Source organism: Talpa europaea (genome assembly GCF_964194135.1).
Source record: "Talpa europaea genome assembly, chromosome: 6".
NCBI lineage: Eukaryota > Metazoa > Chordata > Mammalia > Eulipotyphla > Talpidae > Talpa > Talpa europaea.
Genome location: NC_140072.1, coordinates 13,219,769 through 13,238,761, shown reverse-complemented (window position 1 = coordinate 13,238,761; position 18,993 = coordinate 13,219,769). Strand labels below are relative to the sequence as shown.

At 54.7% G+C, this 18,993-nt stretch overlaps 1 protein-coding gene across 1 annotated transcript in view; it reads left to right on the top strand.

Annotated features, from left to right (window-relative positions):
- Positions 1-774: 774 nt before the first annotated feature.
- The window catches only part of DNMT3A (DNA methyltransferase 3 alpha), a gene marked incomplete at both ends in the record, with an annotated part of 66,554 nt that continues 48,335 nt past the window's right edge, over positions 775-18,993 (top strand). Inside the window, 2 exons of the mRNA XM_084235643.1 lie at positions 775-837; positions 13,228-13,332. Of these exons, the coding sequence (XP_084091769.1) occupies positions 775-837; positions 13,228-13,332 (168 nt within the window). The remainder of the gene's footprint in view (positions 838-13,227; positions 13,333-18,993) is intronic.

The window sequence follows — 18,993 nt, the reverse complement described above, 5'->3', positions numbered from 1 at the left end:
GCGGGCCCAGGCGCTGGTCCTAAAGTGAGGTGACATTCATTTCACTACATCCTGTGACTGACGCTCACTTCCTCCACGTGGTGGGAGTGGTGTGGGGGCGGGGGCGTGTGGGGAGGACAGATTAGAAGGAAAATGTAGCCTGTCTGGGACCTCTGGGATTTCCCAGGGGGGTGGCTGGGGTGGGAGGGAGGGTGCGGGAAGCTTTCAAAGGAAAGAACAGACATGAATGAAGAGAAGGGAGGAGGTGGGAGGCAGCTGGAAGTCCCAGAAGTGGCACCCACTGTACCACAGCAACGCAGAGGCCTGGGGAGACTGTTGCTGCCTCAGAGGCAGGAGGCGACCTGAGGGAAATCAGGAGGTGTTGTGCCAGCCAGCCAGCCAGCCAAGCCTGCCTCAGTTTCCCTGCCCTCCAGGGGGCTGGGCTGGCCTGAGTTGCCGGTGAGCTGGGAAGGGTGGGACTGGAGGATAGGCCTCACAGACCACCGTGGTCCTGGGTAGAAGGCCTTATTCCAGGGGGTATGGGGAGTTAGTTGGGACCTGGGTTTGGGGGTGCCCTGCCCTGCTCACCCCTTTTCTCTTTCCCTACAGGTGGAACCATCAGAAGCCAAAAATCACAGGCAGCCTGAGGCAGTTTCACTGGAGGGCTCAGTACCAGGATCTATGTCTAAGTTTTAACTCTCGCTTACAAAGACCACGATAATTCCTTCCCCAAAGCCAAGCAGTCCCCCAGCCCCGCACAGCCCCAGCCTGCCTCCCACCACCCAGCTGCCCGCAATGCCCTCCAGCGGCCCCGGGGACACCAGCAGCTCCGCTCCGGAGCGGGACGAGGACCGCAAGGTGAGCAGCTGACCGCCCCTGGGGAGGGAAGGGCACCCAGGGAGGGAAGGGCCCTTCTCCAAGTAATGGCAGCTCAGCTGTGCTCAGTCCTTGCACAGGCTGTGGGGAGAACTGGCATCTTACTCTGGCCATGAGGAAACAGGCTTGAAGAGGTTAAATCCTGGTGGTGGAGCAGGAGTTGGAGCCCAGCAGTCAGGCTCCCGGACCCAAGCGCTTAGAACCCCCAGAGCTGTGTGGTTGGGAGGGGTCAGACTTGCAGAGGGAGGGTCCCTGACTTGACCCCTGTGGGGGTCAGCCTCTTACTAGCTGCCCTCCTGTTTAGTGTTCAGTACTTTCTGGGAGGCCAAAGACAAGCTTTGTGTGTGGTGTTGGGTGGGGGAACGCTAGACACGAGGCTGCCAGCAGGCAGGCTCCCCCTCCTGCACAGACACGCAGGCACACTGCAGTCCGCTGGGTGACGCCAGGCGTGTGGAGATGATGATTTCCTGCCCCCACCCCCAACCAAGACTCTGTGTCACTGCTGATCATGGAACTGGTGACCTCCTTGTCTGCAGAGCCCCATGGGGTGAGCTTTCTGCCGAACTCCAGGAGGAGCACAAGTCAGTTAGGACATCACAACTGGAGCCCTACTGGGTCTGGATTGGCTGCCTGGGGACAGGCTGTGTCATCTGCAGGCAAAGCCCCACTCATGCAACACCTAGGCCCTGCTTCCCTTCCCCCGTCCGTGGAACTCCACTGTTGCCCTTCTGGGGAGGCCGTGATGGCCACCAGCCTTCTTAGGGTGTCCTATCTTTTGTCCCTTTGTCCCCACAGTTTCCTGCATGTTCTGCTTCCCCTGAGCGGGGTGAGGGGTGGTGGTAGGTGTTGGTAGGTGGTGTCTGGGAGTAGCAGAGCATGCTCATGAGGCACCGTTCGCCCTCCTGGAACCAGCATGGATGCGGGGCACTGGGGCATTCAGGAACATCAGCTCACCTGGGGCGACTCTGACATCTCTCCCTGCTCACCCCCCACAGGTGGGCTCGGCCAAGTCCTGGGCTGGCTTATCCTTAAGAGTGTGGCTCCGTTTTCGATCCGTTTGGGGATAACCCTCCCAACAGTGGGGCAAGCACAGGCGGCCCTAGTTTACAGATGAGGAAGCTGGGCCCTGGACTTGGCAGCAGGTCTGGATGAGAGCCGGATCTCTGCCTACCGGATCAGAGCCTCCCCCCTCCCCACTTGGGTCCTGGTAGGGACACACACACGCATGCGCATGAAGCCCAGATGCTTAACTTCCCAGCCTGAACCCTGCAGAGTGCAGTGGGGTGTGCACCCAGCAAGCGGGGGGGAAAAATGCATGCTGTGGTCACTGGGCAGGGCTCGTAGGGGTACAGCTCAGTCCCTTTTTGACCCCATCGAAAAAGAACAGACAGTTGAGGTTATACCCCTGGCCTTCTGGGCTACCCCCACCTGGGATGCCGCCTATGGCTATAGCGTCAGGCCCACCTGCGGCCACCTGTGCTCTCGAGTGACAGCTGTGGCCGTGGATAATTCCCTCCCCTCTGTGAGCCTGGCTTTGCTTCACTGTTGGATTAGGTGACCCTGCCCCCTCCTGCCTATGTCCTCGCTGGTGCTGACACAGCTCTACTTCCACACACTTGCAGTTTGGGTCAGCTGCCTCCCGCCGTGGGGAAGGTGGGACAGCCAGGCCAGTCTCCTTCCGTTGCCGCACCCTGCACCCGGGGCAGCAGAGCCCGCTACCTCCCGAGAGCAGCGCCCGGGCCCTCTGTTTAGGGCAGAGCAAGCATGGCATCAGGGGCCAGAAGTGCCAGGTCCCAGGCTCATGATGCTGCTTTCTGTAGCTGTGACTCCAGGCCCTCTAGGCTCGTGTTTGTGCGGCTGTGAAATGGGGCTCCAGCTCTAGCTGCGCCTGTTTTACAGGGTGGTTGTGGAAGTCAGATGAGGTCATGGGCAGGGAAGTGCCCTGCAGACAGCAAAGTCTGGTCCAATTATGAGGGATTATGACTGCTATTATTACCGACGCATAGTAACTGCTCTGGCTCAGGCAGCAACAAACACACACCCAGCCCCAGATGCCACCGATAGAGGGGCCGGGCACGGCGGGCGCTCCGCCCCAGCCGCCCACGCCCACAGGGCGCATGCTGGCTCACCTGGCACACTCCCGGGGGAGCTGCCCGGGAGGGCGGGTAGAGACACTGACAGCCGCCCACGGCAGCCCGTGAAAGCCAGGCCTGGGGCAGAGCGGCCGCGTAGCTGCAGAAGGGAAGACAGGCTTGGGCTGCAGCCCAAAGAACCTGGCAGAGTTGCCAGGAGCACCTGGCACAGAGGAACTGTTTGGTGAGCCAGAGGGAAGGGGTGTGGCCTCCTACTGGCCCCTTCCCTGCCTGGCCTAGCCCCACGTGCCCTTCCAGCCTCCATGTCCCTTTACTTCCTGGAGCGGCCAGGCCTTTGTTTATACTGTTTCCTCTGCGCCTGCTGTCCCTGCATTTCTCTCCTCTCCAATCCAAGCCCTTGCTTCAGTTCCCGGGGGATGAGCCGTTCTCAAAATCTATTCCCTAGACCAGCAGCACCAGTTGCAAACACCCCAGACCTGCTGAATCAGATGGGGCTTTAGCAGGCCCTCTAGAAGAGTGAAAAGTGCTATGTGGATGGTCCCCGGCCCACTGCTGTTCCTGGAGGGCATGGCCCCAGTGGTTGAGCCCCCTGTGCATCTTCAGGGCCTGGACTAGCACAGAGTAGGTGCGCAGGAAGTAATTTGTGAGTAGATGGGAAGGAAGATGAGAGCAGAGAAGATCCCTCCTCTGCAGAATAATCCCAGAGCCCGGAATCAAGCAGGCAGGGTGCAGAGCTGTGGGTGATGGGCAAGATGGCCACATTTGTGTCAGGAAACACAGAGAAAGATCTCTGTAGGTGGGGGGGTCCTCTCTCTCTGCAGCCTCCTCCATTATGCCATCCACATGGTGGGCAGGAGGTTGGCTGCTTGGGAAGGTGGGGAGGAGTCTGGTTTTGGGTAAATGTGGCCACAGCAGAGGGAGGGGAGCTAACTTTGTGGGAGATGGATGGGGAGCTGCAGTCCTGGCTTAGAGAGGATCATGGAGGTAGGTGCCAGGTGCTGTGTGGAGAGGAGGAAGAGCGTAGAGGGAGCAAGAAAGGAGACCAGGAACATTCCAAGCCTGTGGCTGCAAGGACCTCCTCAGGTCCCCAAATATGAACTAGACCCTGGCCAGGAGCTCAGGCCTCAGCTGGCCCCTGATTCTGTGTTCCCCCTTTCCTCTGGCCCGGGCGACTCTGGCCAACATACAGTGAGAGCTGACTGTCTGCCAGGCGCTCTTTGAAGCTCCACTCTTGCATTGTCTTTCTCTATTCTTGCAACTCCTCCATAAGGTAGGTGCTCTACATTATTCTGTCTCATGAAAGATGCCTTCACTGCCCTCGAGTGCCCGCAGGGTCACTTAGGGCTGGCTCTTGTCTGTGCAAGAGTCATAATAGGGGTCGTTTAAGTGTCATCCCATTTAAGCAGCTACAGAAGCAGCAGCTCTACCTGCCCTCTTCAGGAACACCCTTGTCAGATGACATGTCCATTTTTAGCTGGGTGGAGTCTGCTGGCTGCCTGGCACACGGTGCAGAGACGTAAACACTGCCCACGCCTGAGCTGACCGTGTTTAGCGTCAGTCAGGCTCTCTGAGTTCAATGTTATGACATGTGGTCCGCACAGTCTCGAGTGGGAATCCCTGGGCTCTGGAGACAGATTGTGTCTGAATCTAGTCTCTCAGTGTACTTCAGCTGGGTGCCCCTTGCAGAGCAATGAGAGGCTTCCGCGGAATGGTGTGTGTGTGCGTCTGTGGCCTGAGCTCCAGGGACCAAGCGTGTGTTAAGTTAGTCATGATTTATTTAGGATAACTTATCTAGATCTGTCTCTTTCTGTCAGCCTACCTACTGACCTACCTACCCATCTACCTACATCTGCTACAGCCCTAGGGATCGCAGGGGCATAGGAGGAGAGTGTGGAAAATGCAGGAGGGGGTGAATGGCATGGGTTTAAAGTCTGCTGCAACCCACACGCGGAAGGAAGGTTGTTTCTCTCCGGTCTGCAGGTGTAGGCAGGCCTGATCTCCTATCTCCCCTCACCCATCAAAAAGAAGCAAAGCCAAGGCAAGTGGCAGGAAGCCCTAACTTTGGAGGGCAAAGCTGTGTCCACTTTAGAGACCGAGGTGAGGGGCCACGGCTGGGCCCTAGGTCGCTTGGGTCCCTCACACCCTCAACGGCCGGTCTAAGGACGAAGCCCATCCCTGCCCACAGGGCCTGGCGGGGAACTGAGCTGAGTAGGTATCTTAGGGTGGCTGAGAAGTGGGGAGATGCCCTTCTTTTCTGGCACTTTTCTTTTCTGGCACTTGGACTGGGCACCTGGTCATGCCCTGCAGCTGGCTCTGTGGAGCACCACAGGGCATTACTCAGAATCGTCCCATTCAATGTTCCCACAACAGGAAAGGGCATGTAAAGGAGTTTCCTTTGTCTGGCATTTAACTTAATCTTCACAGTCACCCAGGAAGGGTCTGTGTCATTGCCTCCATTTTACAGATGAAGAGTTGAGCCTTAGAGAGGTTAAGGTTAAGTCTTAGAAAGGTCACTTGCTACGAAGTCGTTTCATCTGGAGTCTTTGTCTCTATCAAGCAAGGGTCCCCAGGGGTAGAGGGTGGGGGAAGGATCAGACTGTGCAGGGCCTGGGTGGGCAGCTGAAGGAGAGACTATGAGTAGGCCTGGGGCCTGCAGAGATGGCTGCTAGCAGGGTGGTGGGCTCAGTCCCTCTGGCCCTCGGCGCAGTGTCAGGAACTCATTGGTTAACATGTCTTCCCCTCTAAACCGAGTTCCCTATTTGCTTATCTTTATATGCAGTACACAGTAGGTGCTCAATAAATATTTTTTAGCACACCCACAGGACTGGTCTCACAGTTGCCCCTCCACCACCAAGGTGACCCCGCTGGGCTGCCATGTGTGTGTGTGTGGGGGGGGGCAGGGGTGTGCTTGCTGGAGTCTTCATGGATGACTTGAGGCCCCAGTGTGGCATGTGGGCTGTGGAGGAGGGTCTGGGAAACCCCTCAGGCACGACCGTTTCCAGCCACTTGGCATTCTTGGAGCTCCTGCTGTGTGCAGGTACCCTGTGTGTGCAGGTACCCTGCCTGCTGTGTGTGGGTACCCTGTGTGCAGGTACTTCAGGGGGTGGGAACTGTGGGAACATGGGGGGCCAACAGGAACAGGGCTGCTGCCTTGCAGGAGTACTGTCTTTAGAGAGGCTTTCATCTATAGTTATAGGACACGGACTAAGCTGCTAATGCATATTGTTGAATAATGAAAAATGGGCTGATGAGCTTTGGGGAGGTGACTGAGGTCATTCAGAGTGGGAGCCTGGAAGTGTGAGCATCCATAGTGATTCCTGGTGCCCCTGGTGGTGCAGCCTGTAGCCAGGGGTGCGTGAGTATGTGTGTGTGGGGGGCTGTGCAGGTCCTGTGGCTGCAGCTATGGGAATCCGGCCCTGTCATGGCTCACACCCCCGGCGGAGAGGCCAGTCCCTTTCACTGAATTCCACAGCCAGGTCCTGAGAGAGCAGCCAGCCAGCTGGCCCAGGCTGCACATGCGTCTTGTCCCAGGGAGGGGGTGGGGGCACTGGGCGTGGCTGAGCAGATCCGGCAAGCTCATCCCCTCTACTCAGATGCCAACTTGAGGCACCTGCTCAGTGGATGCTGGGTCAGTAGCATCTGGTGTGTGTTGGGAAGAGAGCAAATTTGGCTGGCTGTCTCTGGGGGAGCGCCTGGGAGGGGTCCTGAGTCTAGGCCTGAGACCCTCGACAGTTGTGTGTGAGTGTGTGCATATAAATGCCAGTGAGTGATGTTCCCTCGGGTTCACTGTGTATGTGAGTATGCATGTGTGTGTGACAAAGGAGGGTGTAGTGGCCTACTATGGTGGCAACACCCTTGGGAATCCAGAGATCTAACATTGGGTTCTTTTTTAAAAAGATTTATTTATTTATTCATACAAGAACTGGGATACAGGCCAGAGGTGCAGGGGATGAGAGGATTCACTGGAGACAGCGTGGGGAACAGAACAGGAAGATGGACTGAAATACACTGCTGAGGGGAGCAGCGGCCTAGACAGGAGAGTTGTGCTGTGCCACTTGGGTAGCTCCCTGGCCGTCCAGGGATCGAACCCATGCTGCAGAAGCTGTGGATAGCTTCACAGCACTGTGCTTAACCCCTTGTGCCACCAAGGAGGCCCTAACATTGGGTTCTAAAGGCCTCTCTTCCCAACTCCCTCATCTCTGCAAATTCGATCACCTCTCTGAGCTTCAGATTCCAGCCTGTATAGTGGGAAAGCTCTACTTTCTGAAAAGTGCAAGAATAAAGTGAAATAACATATGTGAAAGTACTTTGTTAATTACTATAAGCTGTACAAATGCGAGAGATTATCATTGTCATAGCCCAACTCATCAGAAAGAGAAGTTGTATGTGGCTTAAAATAATCCACCCAGTGAGCCATGTGAAAATGTAGGTCAGACCATCGCGCAGAAGTTTAGAACGGCTGATCGTAGCTGCTAATCGAACAGGCCACCAAACATGAAGGTGCTTTGAAAGCTGGAAAGAGTTATGTGAGTGTAAGGTGACATCATTATGTTTAAGCCTAGAAGGTATGTTTTCGTTGTCCTGTTTCCTGATTTGGAGCCGTGAGACCCAGGGCAGCACCAGTTGTATTTGAGAGAGTTGGCGTGTGCGCCTCTCTCAGCGTGTGTGGATTCGTTTATTGAACGCCTGGTGTGTGATGTCACTCATGTCCTGCGCCAGGTGTATCGATCTAGGCCTTGGGAATGTCCAGGGGGATAAAACACAGTCTCTTAAGTTGCTCACCGCCTGGCCAGGACAGGGCAGCGGCATGGAGTCAAGGGCTCTGTAGGAGGACTTTCTGGCTTGGTGAGGCGATTAGAGGAGGGGGCCCAGGAGAAGGGAATCAAGGAAGTGAGGATGGAAAAGTAAGGGTTTGCTGGCCAATCTGAGGGGAAGGTGGTTGGGACATGGGGTATTTATGCCAAGGCGCTGGGGAGGGAAGCGGCCGCCTTTGCACCTGGTGTGGTCAGTTTGTGCAGGGTGGGAAGAAAGCAGGGTGAAGAGGAGACCATGGCAGCCCGCCAGGTAGTGGGGGCCTTCGTTCACTTGGGCTAAGGAGCTTGGCCTGGACCTGCAGGTCTCTGGGAACCCTCTCAGCTAGGACTGAAGCTCCGCCGCCTAGTGACCTAATCAGCTTTGCATTTTGGACACTTCATGAAGCCCCAGTGCTCCAGGCCTCACTGCCTTGGTACCAGCCAGAGGGGGTTTTCTGGCTGAGTGACAGCTGCATATGCAGGGGGCTGAGCTGGAATTGGCACAGGGAGAGTGTGGGGCCGGGAGGGAGGGGTGCACTTTGGGGGGTAGTTCTGATCAGTTAGCAATTCTTGAGTGACTATCACACATCAGCTTTCAGCATTACCTCAGGTAATTGTTAGAGCATTGCTGTGAGGTAGATATTATTATCCCCATTGCATAGGTGAGGAAGGTAAGACTCAGAGAAGTTAACTAAAGGCCAGCCTCTCCCCACCCTCTCTGAAGCCCACCCAACTGGATTTTCTGCCCCCTCTCCATCAACCCTCACTGCTGGATTGATAATTCAGTCCCCCTGACAGGTGAAGAAACCAGCCTGGGCTCAAATCCCTTCCTGCTGCATTTGTTACTGTTCCCCCAGCTGCTCCAAGCCACCGAGGGTCAGATTCCTCCCTTTCCCGGGATTAGGGATGCCTCCTAATTCAGGGCTCCTTACAAATTTGATAAGCATATTTTACATTCCTTTGCTCGACCCATTAGCAAAGATACTGAATGAAAAAGGCCCGCGACAGATTCAGGAATGAGCTACTTGACACGCCTCCTAGGGGGGGGCCCCCTGTGCCACCTGCTCACCCTTCTCAGTGTGTTATCCCCCTAACTCACTGCTGCACTGGGACTCAGACAGCCCAGACAGGAGCTGTCCTCTTTGCCTGGCGATTGCGGCTTCATCATGGAAGAATGTACATTGGCCAAAAATGACATGCTTTTCCCGAAGTCGTGCCTGACAAGAAGGGCATGGGCCTCTGCCACTCACACCCAGATGCAGGGCTGACCCCTCTCTCACGGAGACTTGGTTTCTACAGGCATGAGCTGGGCCTGCGTGCTGGACAGGGCGTAAAGCGCCTAGCCCCACGTCAGCTGGACACGCAGGCCTGGTACCGCAGCCTGCCCTCGTGATCACTACACTCTCAACCCACCAGGCCCTGGACAGGTGTGGGGGGGGGCGTCAGGGGATTCCCCCTTCCTCCTGGGGTGTGTTGCACTGAACTGTATTCAGTGGGGAAGCTGTGTTGACATCCCCTATGCCCCAGGCAGAGCACCTGGGCAAGGAATTACAGCAAGTCTGCAGACTGCACGGGGGTTGCTGATCAGGGACCCCCCACCCCAAGCCTTCTGTTATGTGCCAAGGGAAGTCAGAAACATGAAGTGTCTGTTTTGAGGCCATCTGGGCCTGGTAACTGTGGTCCCTTTTGCTGATCAGGGGCTCTGGTTGCTTTTCACACCTTTGAACAAAAATGAACAAAAATTCATTTTTGTTACGTAGATCCAACAGGAACCTTCACAAATATTAAACTGTTCAGAATCCACATTAGGACAGTGGGTGTAGTCCTTTCTGACAAATGCAGTTTGTTCAAGAAATTGTTCAGAGCCCAGAATTTCTGGGCAGTCAGTCTTTTCAGACACCCCCTCTTGCCTGCTGCCCTGTGCTCTCCAGGCACAGGGGCCCAGCCTCCCAGCATGGGCAGAGGCTCTGCCTGGCCTGGCCTAGTGCTCCCAGCTAGTCTGGGTTGGGTGGCTTCCTGCTGCCCGGGAATGTTAGCCCTCTTCCCTGGGACAAGTGGGCACCACATGCAGGTCAGATACACAAGGTCTGCCCCCTTCCCTGTTTCGTTCACTGCTGCATCCCCAGTGCCTATAACAGGCCTGACACTTAATGTGTGTGGATACCCCCATTTTATGTACAAGGAAACTGAGGCCCAAGAGGTACTGGTCCTTTAACTAGCAAGTGGACAAACAGGGCCCAGACCCCGCTGATTTGTTCTAGGCCCTGTGCCTTTCCGAGACCTTACCTTGGCTCTGATTGTTCTGTACACGCAGAGTGACCTGGTCAGAAGGAGCACTGACCATTTTGCAATGTGCCCATTTTGCAGCAGTGGGGACATGAAAGGTCCCATCTCAGCCTGAAGTTCATTTTTGTTATGTAGATCCAACAGGAACCTTCACAAATATTAAACTGCCTTGCCCATACTTCTCTGTGGGACCCAAGCGATCTTTTCTTAAGTAGGGGTGTTTGTGGGGTCTTCGAAGACAACTCAGAACCAGCAGGCCTGGCCCCTCATGGGGCACCCTCAGCCCAGGCTTCCAGGGCTTTCCCAGAGTGCCCCTGTGGCCTTTCTGTCCTCACTGCTTCTCTGCCATGGTCTCCTAAAAAGAGCCACTCAAGGATCTTCAGTTCTGCTGTCAGCCTCTCTCTTTACCCTGAACTCTCCCCTCATGTCCACAGATTGGCAGTGGGCTCCCCCTTGCCTTCTCTTCCAGATCATTCTCAGCTGGGCTCTTCAAACTGTCTCTCTAACTCCTTGGTTCTCAGGGCCATGTCACCCTGCACAGTTTACTGGCTGCGCTAAGGTCAGTGCTACCACCCCTAGCCAAACCGCTTTGTCCTCGGCTTCTTTGCATCTGAGGACTTTGGCCTCCTGGATGGGCACCTCTCTCCTTCCTCTCCCCACAGTATGCTGGCATCCTCCTCCCGCCCTCCGCCTGGACCATAGCCTCCCCTTGGTGCCAGGCCTGGTGTGTCTGTGACTCTTCCACTTGGCATGTCTCTGGAGGACTCCCGGAGCCTCGTCTGCCACGTCCCTGAGGCTCCCTCCTAGATGGGTCTGGCCCACAGACGTGCCGCAAATGGACAGTGATGGAGGGCCGGGGCCGTTCTTCCGTTGGCGTAATGTCTACGATGGTCACAGAAGGTTTCCATCTGCATGTCCCACCATCACCTGAGAATGAATGCGGCAAACCACAAGCTATTTTGAAATCACAGAAAATGAAAGTTGAGTGAGAAGGGGAGGACCGTCTCGATGCAATCCCCTGGAAACCTGTTCTCCCTTCTTTTCCTTCCCACGCCACCAGCCTGCTCTGGGGTGGTGCCCTCCCGGGAGGGCTGAAAGGCTGTCTTCACTCCTGACCTCTTGCGGGGCGTGCTGGGTCCCTTTTCTGGATCAGGGTCCTTTTCCAGCCCTGTTTCTGCTTGTGATTAGTCATGCTGGAGACAATTGACTCAAAAGGGCCTTGTGGGTGGTTTGTGGCCAGCCTGGAACAGCAAGGCAAGAGGACTTTCTAGATTTCTGTCTGAGTGCCCCAGGAGACAGTGTTGCAAGGCCCTGCCAGAGCAGCCACAGGGTGAGGGGTAACAAAACCAAACTTCTGGTCCAGCACTTAGTGAATGAGGAGCACCAAGATAGTCCAGACATGGTCCCTGTGATGCTCCGGCCGGGTGACAGGCATATGTAATGCCAGCATCACATGGCAGGCGCCTCAGAACAGACTATTTACAGTGGCTGTAAAATCCTCTGTTGTCTGCAAGAGTCCGCATACTTCTAATATACATCCCTAAATTTAATACTACTTTTCCTTTGAATTTATTTTTCAATAAAAGTGATTCACTAAGTATGTAACCATTCATTTTGGGTACTTGTATAAGTTTTTTAATGTAAATAAACTGACATCCAGTAGCAAATTAATTTTTTTTTTTTAAACTGGTCTTTTTATTGAGGTAACCATGGTTTACAACACTGTATAGGATTTGGGGGTATAGGTCCATACCTCTTCAGATGTATATCACAACACCACACCCACTGTTAATACACCCTTGATCCTCTGCCGTGGGCTGTTGGACCCCCTCCCCACTTTGCCCCCCTTCATCCATCCTCCCTTTCAAGTAGCTTCAATTCTACAATTAGAATTCTAGGATTTGTTTTGGTTTTGATTTTCTGTTCCCTTAATTAGTTTCTCTCTATCCCACATATGCATGAAGTCATCTGATATTTGTCTTTTCCTTCTGACTTATTTCACTTAGCACAACTCCCTCCAGTTCCATGTGGCAAAAAAACCATCTTTTTAATGGCTGAGTAGTATTCCATTGTGAATATATCACATCTTCTTAATTCCTTCACCTGTTGTTGGGCATTTGGGTTGTTTCCATAACTTGGTTATTGTAGATCGTGCTGTAGTGAACTTAGGAATGTACATATCCTTTCAAATTAGTTTTTGCATCCTGAGGATAGATACCGAGGAGTGGGATTTCTGGGTCGTCAGGCGGATCTATTTTTGATATTTTGAGAAACAGTCTACATTCCCACCAAAGTGTATGAGGGTTCCCTTTCCTCCACCCCCTCCAATACTTGTTGTTACTGGTCCTTTTGACATGGGCCATTCTTACTGGAGTGAGGTGATATCTCATTGTAGTTTGAATTTGCATTTCCCTCGTAAGTGACAGTGAGCACTTTGTCATTTGCTGTTAGCTATCTGTATGGCTTCCTTGGAGAAGGCTCTATTTCGTTCTGCCCACTTTTTTTTTTTTAAGATTTATTTTTTATTTATTTATGCACACAAGAACCGGGGTGTAGGCCAGAGGTGCGGGTTGGGGGGCGGTGTAAGAGGATTCATCCAAGACAGAGTAGGGAGCAGAACAGGCGGATCTAGTGAAACACACTGCTGAGGGAGCAGCGGGTGAGACAGGCGAGGTCTGCTGTGCCATGTGGGTTAGCTCCCTGGCTGGGGATTGAACTCATGCTGCAGTGGCTGGTGCTAGCTTGATAGCATTGAGACTTCAACTTCTGTGCCACCAGGGAGGCCCCCTCTTCTGCCCACTTTTTAATTGGGCTGTCTATTTTCTTGTTGAGGTATACTGAGTTCTTTACAGATCTTGGATAATATTTCCTTCTCATATTTTCTCAGAAGCCTATTCTTTGTCAGAGCATGTGATAATGATTTTGTGGTTCAGAAAATATGGGCACAAGGAGGGAGCACTACATTCTGCTGGAGGGTAGGTGCCCCCACCCCGGATATATTTAAGTGGGGCTCTAAGGTGGCTCAAGCTCCACCATCTGGGTCGAAGACCATCCCTGTCTGGGGGAATGACGTAGTCCAGCCCTGGATATCAGCTGTTGTGGGGGTGGGGCAAGCGGGGAGAAGGCCTGGTGGGTCTGGTGTCTACTGATGTGCTTCTTGGATCCAGCCCTGGCTTCACGAACTGTGCCTGTGTCCACAGGAGGGAGAGGAGCAGGAGGAGGCCCGTGGCAAGGAGGAGCGGCAAGAGCCCAGCATAACTGCACGGAAGGTGGGACGGCCTGGAAGGAAGCGCAAGCACCCCCCGGTAAGTGGTGACATCCCCCAGCACATACGGGCATGTGTGCACGCTCTCAACAGCGAAATATGGGCTACAGTGACCCCAGTATGTGGAGACCAGGCAATGGGGCACCTCCCTCCAGGGCAGAGCTCATTTACATTCCTCATTCTTTGAACTCCATAATGACCCTCACACATTTCCTAATTGCTGCATCAAACTGGAGACTCCTAGTGGCCAGGGAACTCGTGCTGTGGATCATGATAGAGCTGGGGCTTCACCAAGACCCCTGGATCCTACCTTCTCTCTGTAAGGGCAGCTGGAGAGACTGGTGGGTTCCTAGAAGGTGGCTTTGACCTGCCTGCAGTGGCCCCTCCCTCTCAATCCCCCACTCCCATCCTGGGGTCAGCCCCATCTGGGGATCCTGAACACCATAGAAAGTAAGAAGAACCAGGCACTGTTTCAGTTCCGTGGACGTATCCCCCATGGGAGTGACCCCTGAGTCCCAGTTTCTGGGAACTATTGCGTCTGAGCTGAGGGAGCACCGGGGTTTGTCTGTGATAAGAATGGCTCCAGAGGACAAGGCCTGTGGGCCTCGGGCCTTGATCTTGGGCAGAGCCATAATTATTTCCCAGCACCAAGGACAGCTGGTTCCTTTCTTTTAGCCCCTTCCAGCTGGGAATGGGAAACAGAGCAAGAAGGTAAGGGGAGCCAGGAGCTCCGGATTTGTAATTCAGCCCTTCAAGGGAATGTTCTCAGCAGCACAGGATTTTCTTCCCAGGGTAGAGTGTCGGGTGAAGGGTAGCTGAAGTGAAAAAGGACGGCAGAGGGAGGGAGGGTGGGTAGGCTGCACCCGCCGGTGGTCAAGGGGTTCCGGAAACCATGGGGGATGCAGTGCACCACTGCCAGTTCTGGCCTGGGGGTGGGGGGCAGAAGTGAAATTGAGCTGGTAAATAATTTTAAACAATTTAGTATTAAAGCAAATATGGACATTTTATAACATAGAATGCAAAATTCACGTGAAGTTGAATGCTAAAACAGTGACCTTCAGGGAATTCCCAGTTTGCAGCAGACTCCAGCGGGCACTCAGATTCCCAGGTGCCCTCCACTCTTCTTCCCCAGGGGCACCTTGAGGGAGAAGGTGGAGAGCAAGTGCAGACTGGAGTGGGAGGGGAGCCAGGCCGAGTGAGAGCCCAGGTTAGCCTGCATGTGCACCCGTGCCCGCGGCCCAGGCCCTGGAGACAAGAGCCATCGCCTGGAGCAAATAAAAACCCTCAGTCCTTGGCTGCATTGTTGTGAGTCCCTGGGCTCAGAGGGAAGGCACCGAGAAGTGGGGTGAAACCCTGGGGGCAAGAGGGTGCGAAGAAGCCAGGGGCAGGCGATGGACAGATGATGAGAAAGAGGGGCATGCCGAGTGGGTGAAGGGTCAGCGAGGCATGTGTCCCCGGCCTGGAGCCCGGCCCGGTGTGGAAGGAAAAGCGCTGTCGTTGAGTCCAGCAGGCCTGGATTTAACTTTCTGCTCCACCATTGGCCGCCTCTGTGATCTTGAACAAGTCACTGCCTCATTTTCCCCTTTTCAAAGTGGAAATGATGAGGATGCTTTCTTCCTAGGCTCCTGTGAGACTCTTACAGGCTCAAGCACCGAGGAGCCAGAGCTCCAGCAAAGGCTGGCTCTGCCTTGCATGACCAAACCCTTCCTCTTGACGAGGCCGCAGCAACCTCACTTGACAAAAGAAACAGCATGGATTTACTGCTTCTCTGCTGTGTGACCTTAAGCAAGTTACTAAACCTCTCTGAACTTATGCTTTCTCATTGGTAAAATATGGCTGCCAGTATTACCCGTCCTGTCCACTTCCAGGGGTGCTTGCAAACAGCAGAGTCCAAATGTAGGACTGTCAGTGTAATAAGCCTGCAGGGGCCAGCAGGGCAGGTGTTTAGCAGGCTTTTTAGGTCAGAGGAGCCGAGCATCAGCCCCTGGCCAACCTGGTGGGAGGGGTGCACATCCTCCATAGGTCATAGTCTGGATGTGGTCCAGTTTGTGTCCTGGGTGACATCTGTAGCCACCTGGACTCTCAGAGAGGCCCCAGGATATGAGAGAGAACATGGGGAAGGCAATACTGATTGGGGGGTTGGGGCTGAGGCAACTGTTGTCAAAGGGACCCCCTAGCACCTGGGGGAACAGAAAGACCGACCCTAGAGAAAACGGGCATCACAGGGCTTACTGGCCCCCAAGGGAGCCCATGGAGGGGAAGCTGGTGCTGCCACGGGAGTCAGCCCATGGTATCCTGACCCATAGGCACTCAGTAGAGCAGGTGAGGACCCTGGCCTCCTCCCCTCCCTGGCGGAGGAGCTCAACAGGGAGGGTTTCTTGGGGACCTGGTGCAGCTGTGGCTCTGAGACTGAACTTACCAGGGAACTTTTTTTTTTTTAATATTTATTTTATTTATTAATGCATACAAGAGCTGGGGTATAGGCCAAAGATATGGGGGTGAGAGGATTCACCAGAGACAGAGTGGGGAGCAGAACAGGCAGATCTAGTGAAATACACTGCTGAGGGGAGCAGTGCGTGAGACAGGAGAGGTCTGCTGTGCCATGTGGGTCAGCTCCCTGGCGGGGGATTAAACTCAGGCCACAGTGGCTGAGATAGTTTGATAGTGCTGAGACTTAACCCCTTGCGCCACCAGCGAGGCCCTACCAGGGAGCTTTAAAGCAGTTGAGTGCATGTCATCCAGCTCAGCCTGGACACGGGAAGGAGGTTGGCTCAGATCCCGACAGGTGGGAGCGAGTGGGCGGTGCTGGCGAGCAAGCAGGGAAAACCTGGCTGAAGGCTGGGGGCGTTGTTTGTGCAAAGCTGCATGTCCAGCACTGGAGCTGGACCAGGAGGATGAGGTGCACCCACTAGTGTCCTCACATTCCCCCAGCCCAAGGCTAAGAAATCTTTGTCTCTCTCCTCCTTTTACCCTCCAAGGTCTGTCTGTCCCTGGCTGCCCTCTCCTCACTCCTGCTGGCTGCCCCCTGGCCCAGACCAGCCCTCCCCACCCCGTAGGGCCTTCTGCCCACCCCCTCCAGCCCTTCCTCCTCTCAACAAAGAACACCTTACATCTCCCAGGTACCTACCAGGATGAGGAGACCACACAGATAAATAAGACTCATTTTTCAACCTGGTGTGCTGGAGACAGGCTGCCACACACAGTTAGACGTAAGGCAGTTGATGACACAGTTCTGTTGAAGACTCTCCAGGGACTCCATTTCTGTGGGACAAGATCCGAAGTGCTCTGTCTGCCCCCCACAGTCGGGTCCCTCCTGCCCCTCGCTGGTGCTCAGTAGCTACCACTCTTCCTAGAAGCCCCATCTTCCCGCTGCTCCCTGCACATCAAAGTGTGTCTCCTGCCTGGACGCCATCACTGTCCGAGCCTGTCTAGCAGACGAAGCCCAGGTCAGGCCTCGGGACCCATGCCAGTTTTCCCTTTTGTCCCACTTGTACCATGAATCAAAATGAACACCCAGAATGAAAGACAAGACCTCAGGTCCGGTGCATGGTATGCAGAGACCATTTGTCCCCTGTCTGTTCAGACCTTGAGAATAAGTGTTTAGGAGCTTTCATGCCATGCTGATGCCATTGCCACATCCACGTGCATGATTTTACATTTTACAAAAGCATCATTTCTTGATAGATGGGGAATTAGACAAAACCTCACCTTTCATCCGAGATAGTTGGAAAGCAGGTGGAGAGAACTTGTCCCTTCCACTAGATTTAACAATTAGCCCCCGCCACCCATGGCCCTGTCCACCCCAGGCCTGAGGACAGGCCGTGAACAGAGGCTGTCTCCTCATGTAGATGGAGGGACTGAGGCTCAGAGGGGCAAATTGAGACTCGGGCTCCCGCATGCCAGCCACAGTGCCCTTCCCTCCTCACCACTCCAACCATGTGCTCTGGAAGACTGGGCATCCGCAGTCCCTTAAGTTAACATGTGGACGCAGGGAGGGCTGTTTGTTAAGTGTGTAGACCCAGTCCAAAAAGCATACAAAGAAAATATAACGGGGGTGATTGACCCAAATACCTGGGAGCCCTGGGGCCAGTGGGGAAGGCCTGGTGGTCGGAGGAGAGAGAGGTGGGCCACCTTAAAACCAGGCAGCAGTGTTGGTCTGCAGCCCTGGCCTCAGAGCCAGGATGCTTGCAGCTGGAGCAGCAACAGGAAACAGGAAGCCGCTGAGGGGCTGGGCGGGGCTTAGGAAGGGAGCTGGCACCCAGGCCCAGGGCCGGCGGGCTGTCCAGGGCCCGTGAGCTGAGGAGGGGATAGTGGCATGCCGGGCTGGGCTCTGCTGGCCCGAGAGTGTGAGGCCGGGTTTGGGCTGGCGCACAGGGGGCGGCAGAGGCATGTCCTTGTGCGCCAGGCCGTTGCACAGTGACAGTGAGGGTGTGGGAAGCTGGTTCCTGCCTGGTTGCCAGTCCAGACAGCCCTGTGACCGCCTTTGTTCTTTGTGCTGATCACAACTAGGCCGCTGGGAGGGACGGTTTCTGCCTTTGCCCACCAGACCCTGGGGGTGACCGACCCTCCGGGGCTCTATACCCTGTTTACTAGCACGTATTTATTCATTGAAGATTTATACCCACCAACTTCCTCCAGGGTTATTTTTGCTCAGTGGGAGCACTCTGAGGTCACCTCTTGCTAAGAATATCCCAGAAAGGCAGAGTTGGGGGGGGCGGGGAGGAGGGTGCTGAGAGCAGGCTCTGAGCTCAGCCGGCCCCAAGCCAGCGTTACTCACTCCGTGTTGGAGGCCAACCCTCCAACACAAAACGCTGGGCCACTCAGTTTGAGTTCCAGAAGACAGAACTGCCCCACGTCAGAATGAAAGACTTGGGTATAAACTGGAAAATTGGGGGACCCTTCCACTGCATCTTCAGCCAGCAGGGTACGGTTTACCTCAGCTATTGCGAGTTGGCCAAATTGGCTCAGTTTCCAGCCTAATAAGATGGAGCTCAAATCCCCTCTCTGCTTCCAGGTCAGAAGTGCTCCTGGCCAACCTCTTGAATCTTGACCCCTGACTTGGTGCCCCTTTGCTTTTATGCACAAAATGCCCTAAAAGTGCATCTCCCCTCCTGGGCCTCTGCCCCTGGCAGGCTGCGGCCCACTCCCCTTTTCTCATGTTTGCAAAGGTGTGAGAACAGCACGGCCCCCTCTCTCATGAGGTTAGAGACTTCTCTTGTCACTGTGTCCTGGGGGTCCATCTGCTCGCTGCCCCATCTGATCACTCTGTTCAGCCCCCAAGTAGGAGTTTGGCCTTGGTTTGGACTTCGAAGGAGGCTGGGGAGGTCAGGGGAGACATGTTGAGGGCGGGTGCGGGGCTTGGCTTGAGTCTTAGAGGTAGCATTTAGAAGTCAAACAAAAAAAGAAAGCGTGGAAGACTTTCCCACCTGGACCTTTCTGGGCGTGGGGGGTGGGGCATGCGTGCAGGGGTGTGGCTGTTGGGGCGTTCCGAAGGCAGGACAGCAGGCAGACTGGTTTGCCTGAGTGGACAAGGGTTTCATTCAAAGACACATTCAATCTCAGTTGAAGAGGTAAGTCTGCAGACAGCCTGAGGGGTTTGCATTTTATCTTCTCAAAAACGTGTTTATCTGGAAGGTTTGTGAAGAGCATGGAGTGACGGGAATCGGGTTTTGGGACACTCGCTCTGGCCTCCATGAGCATG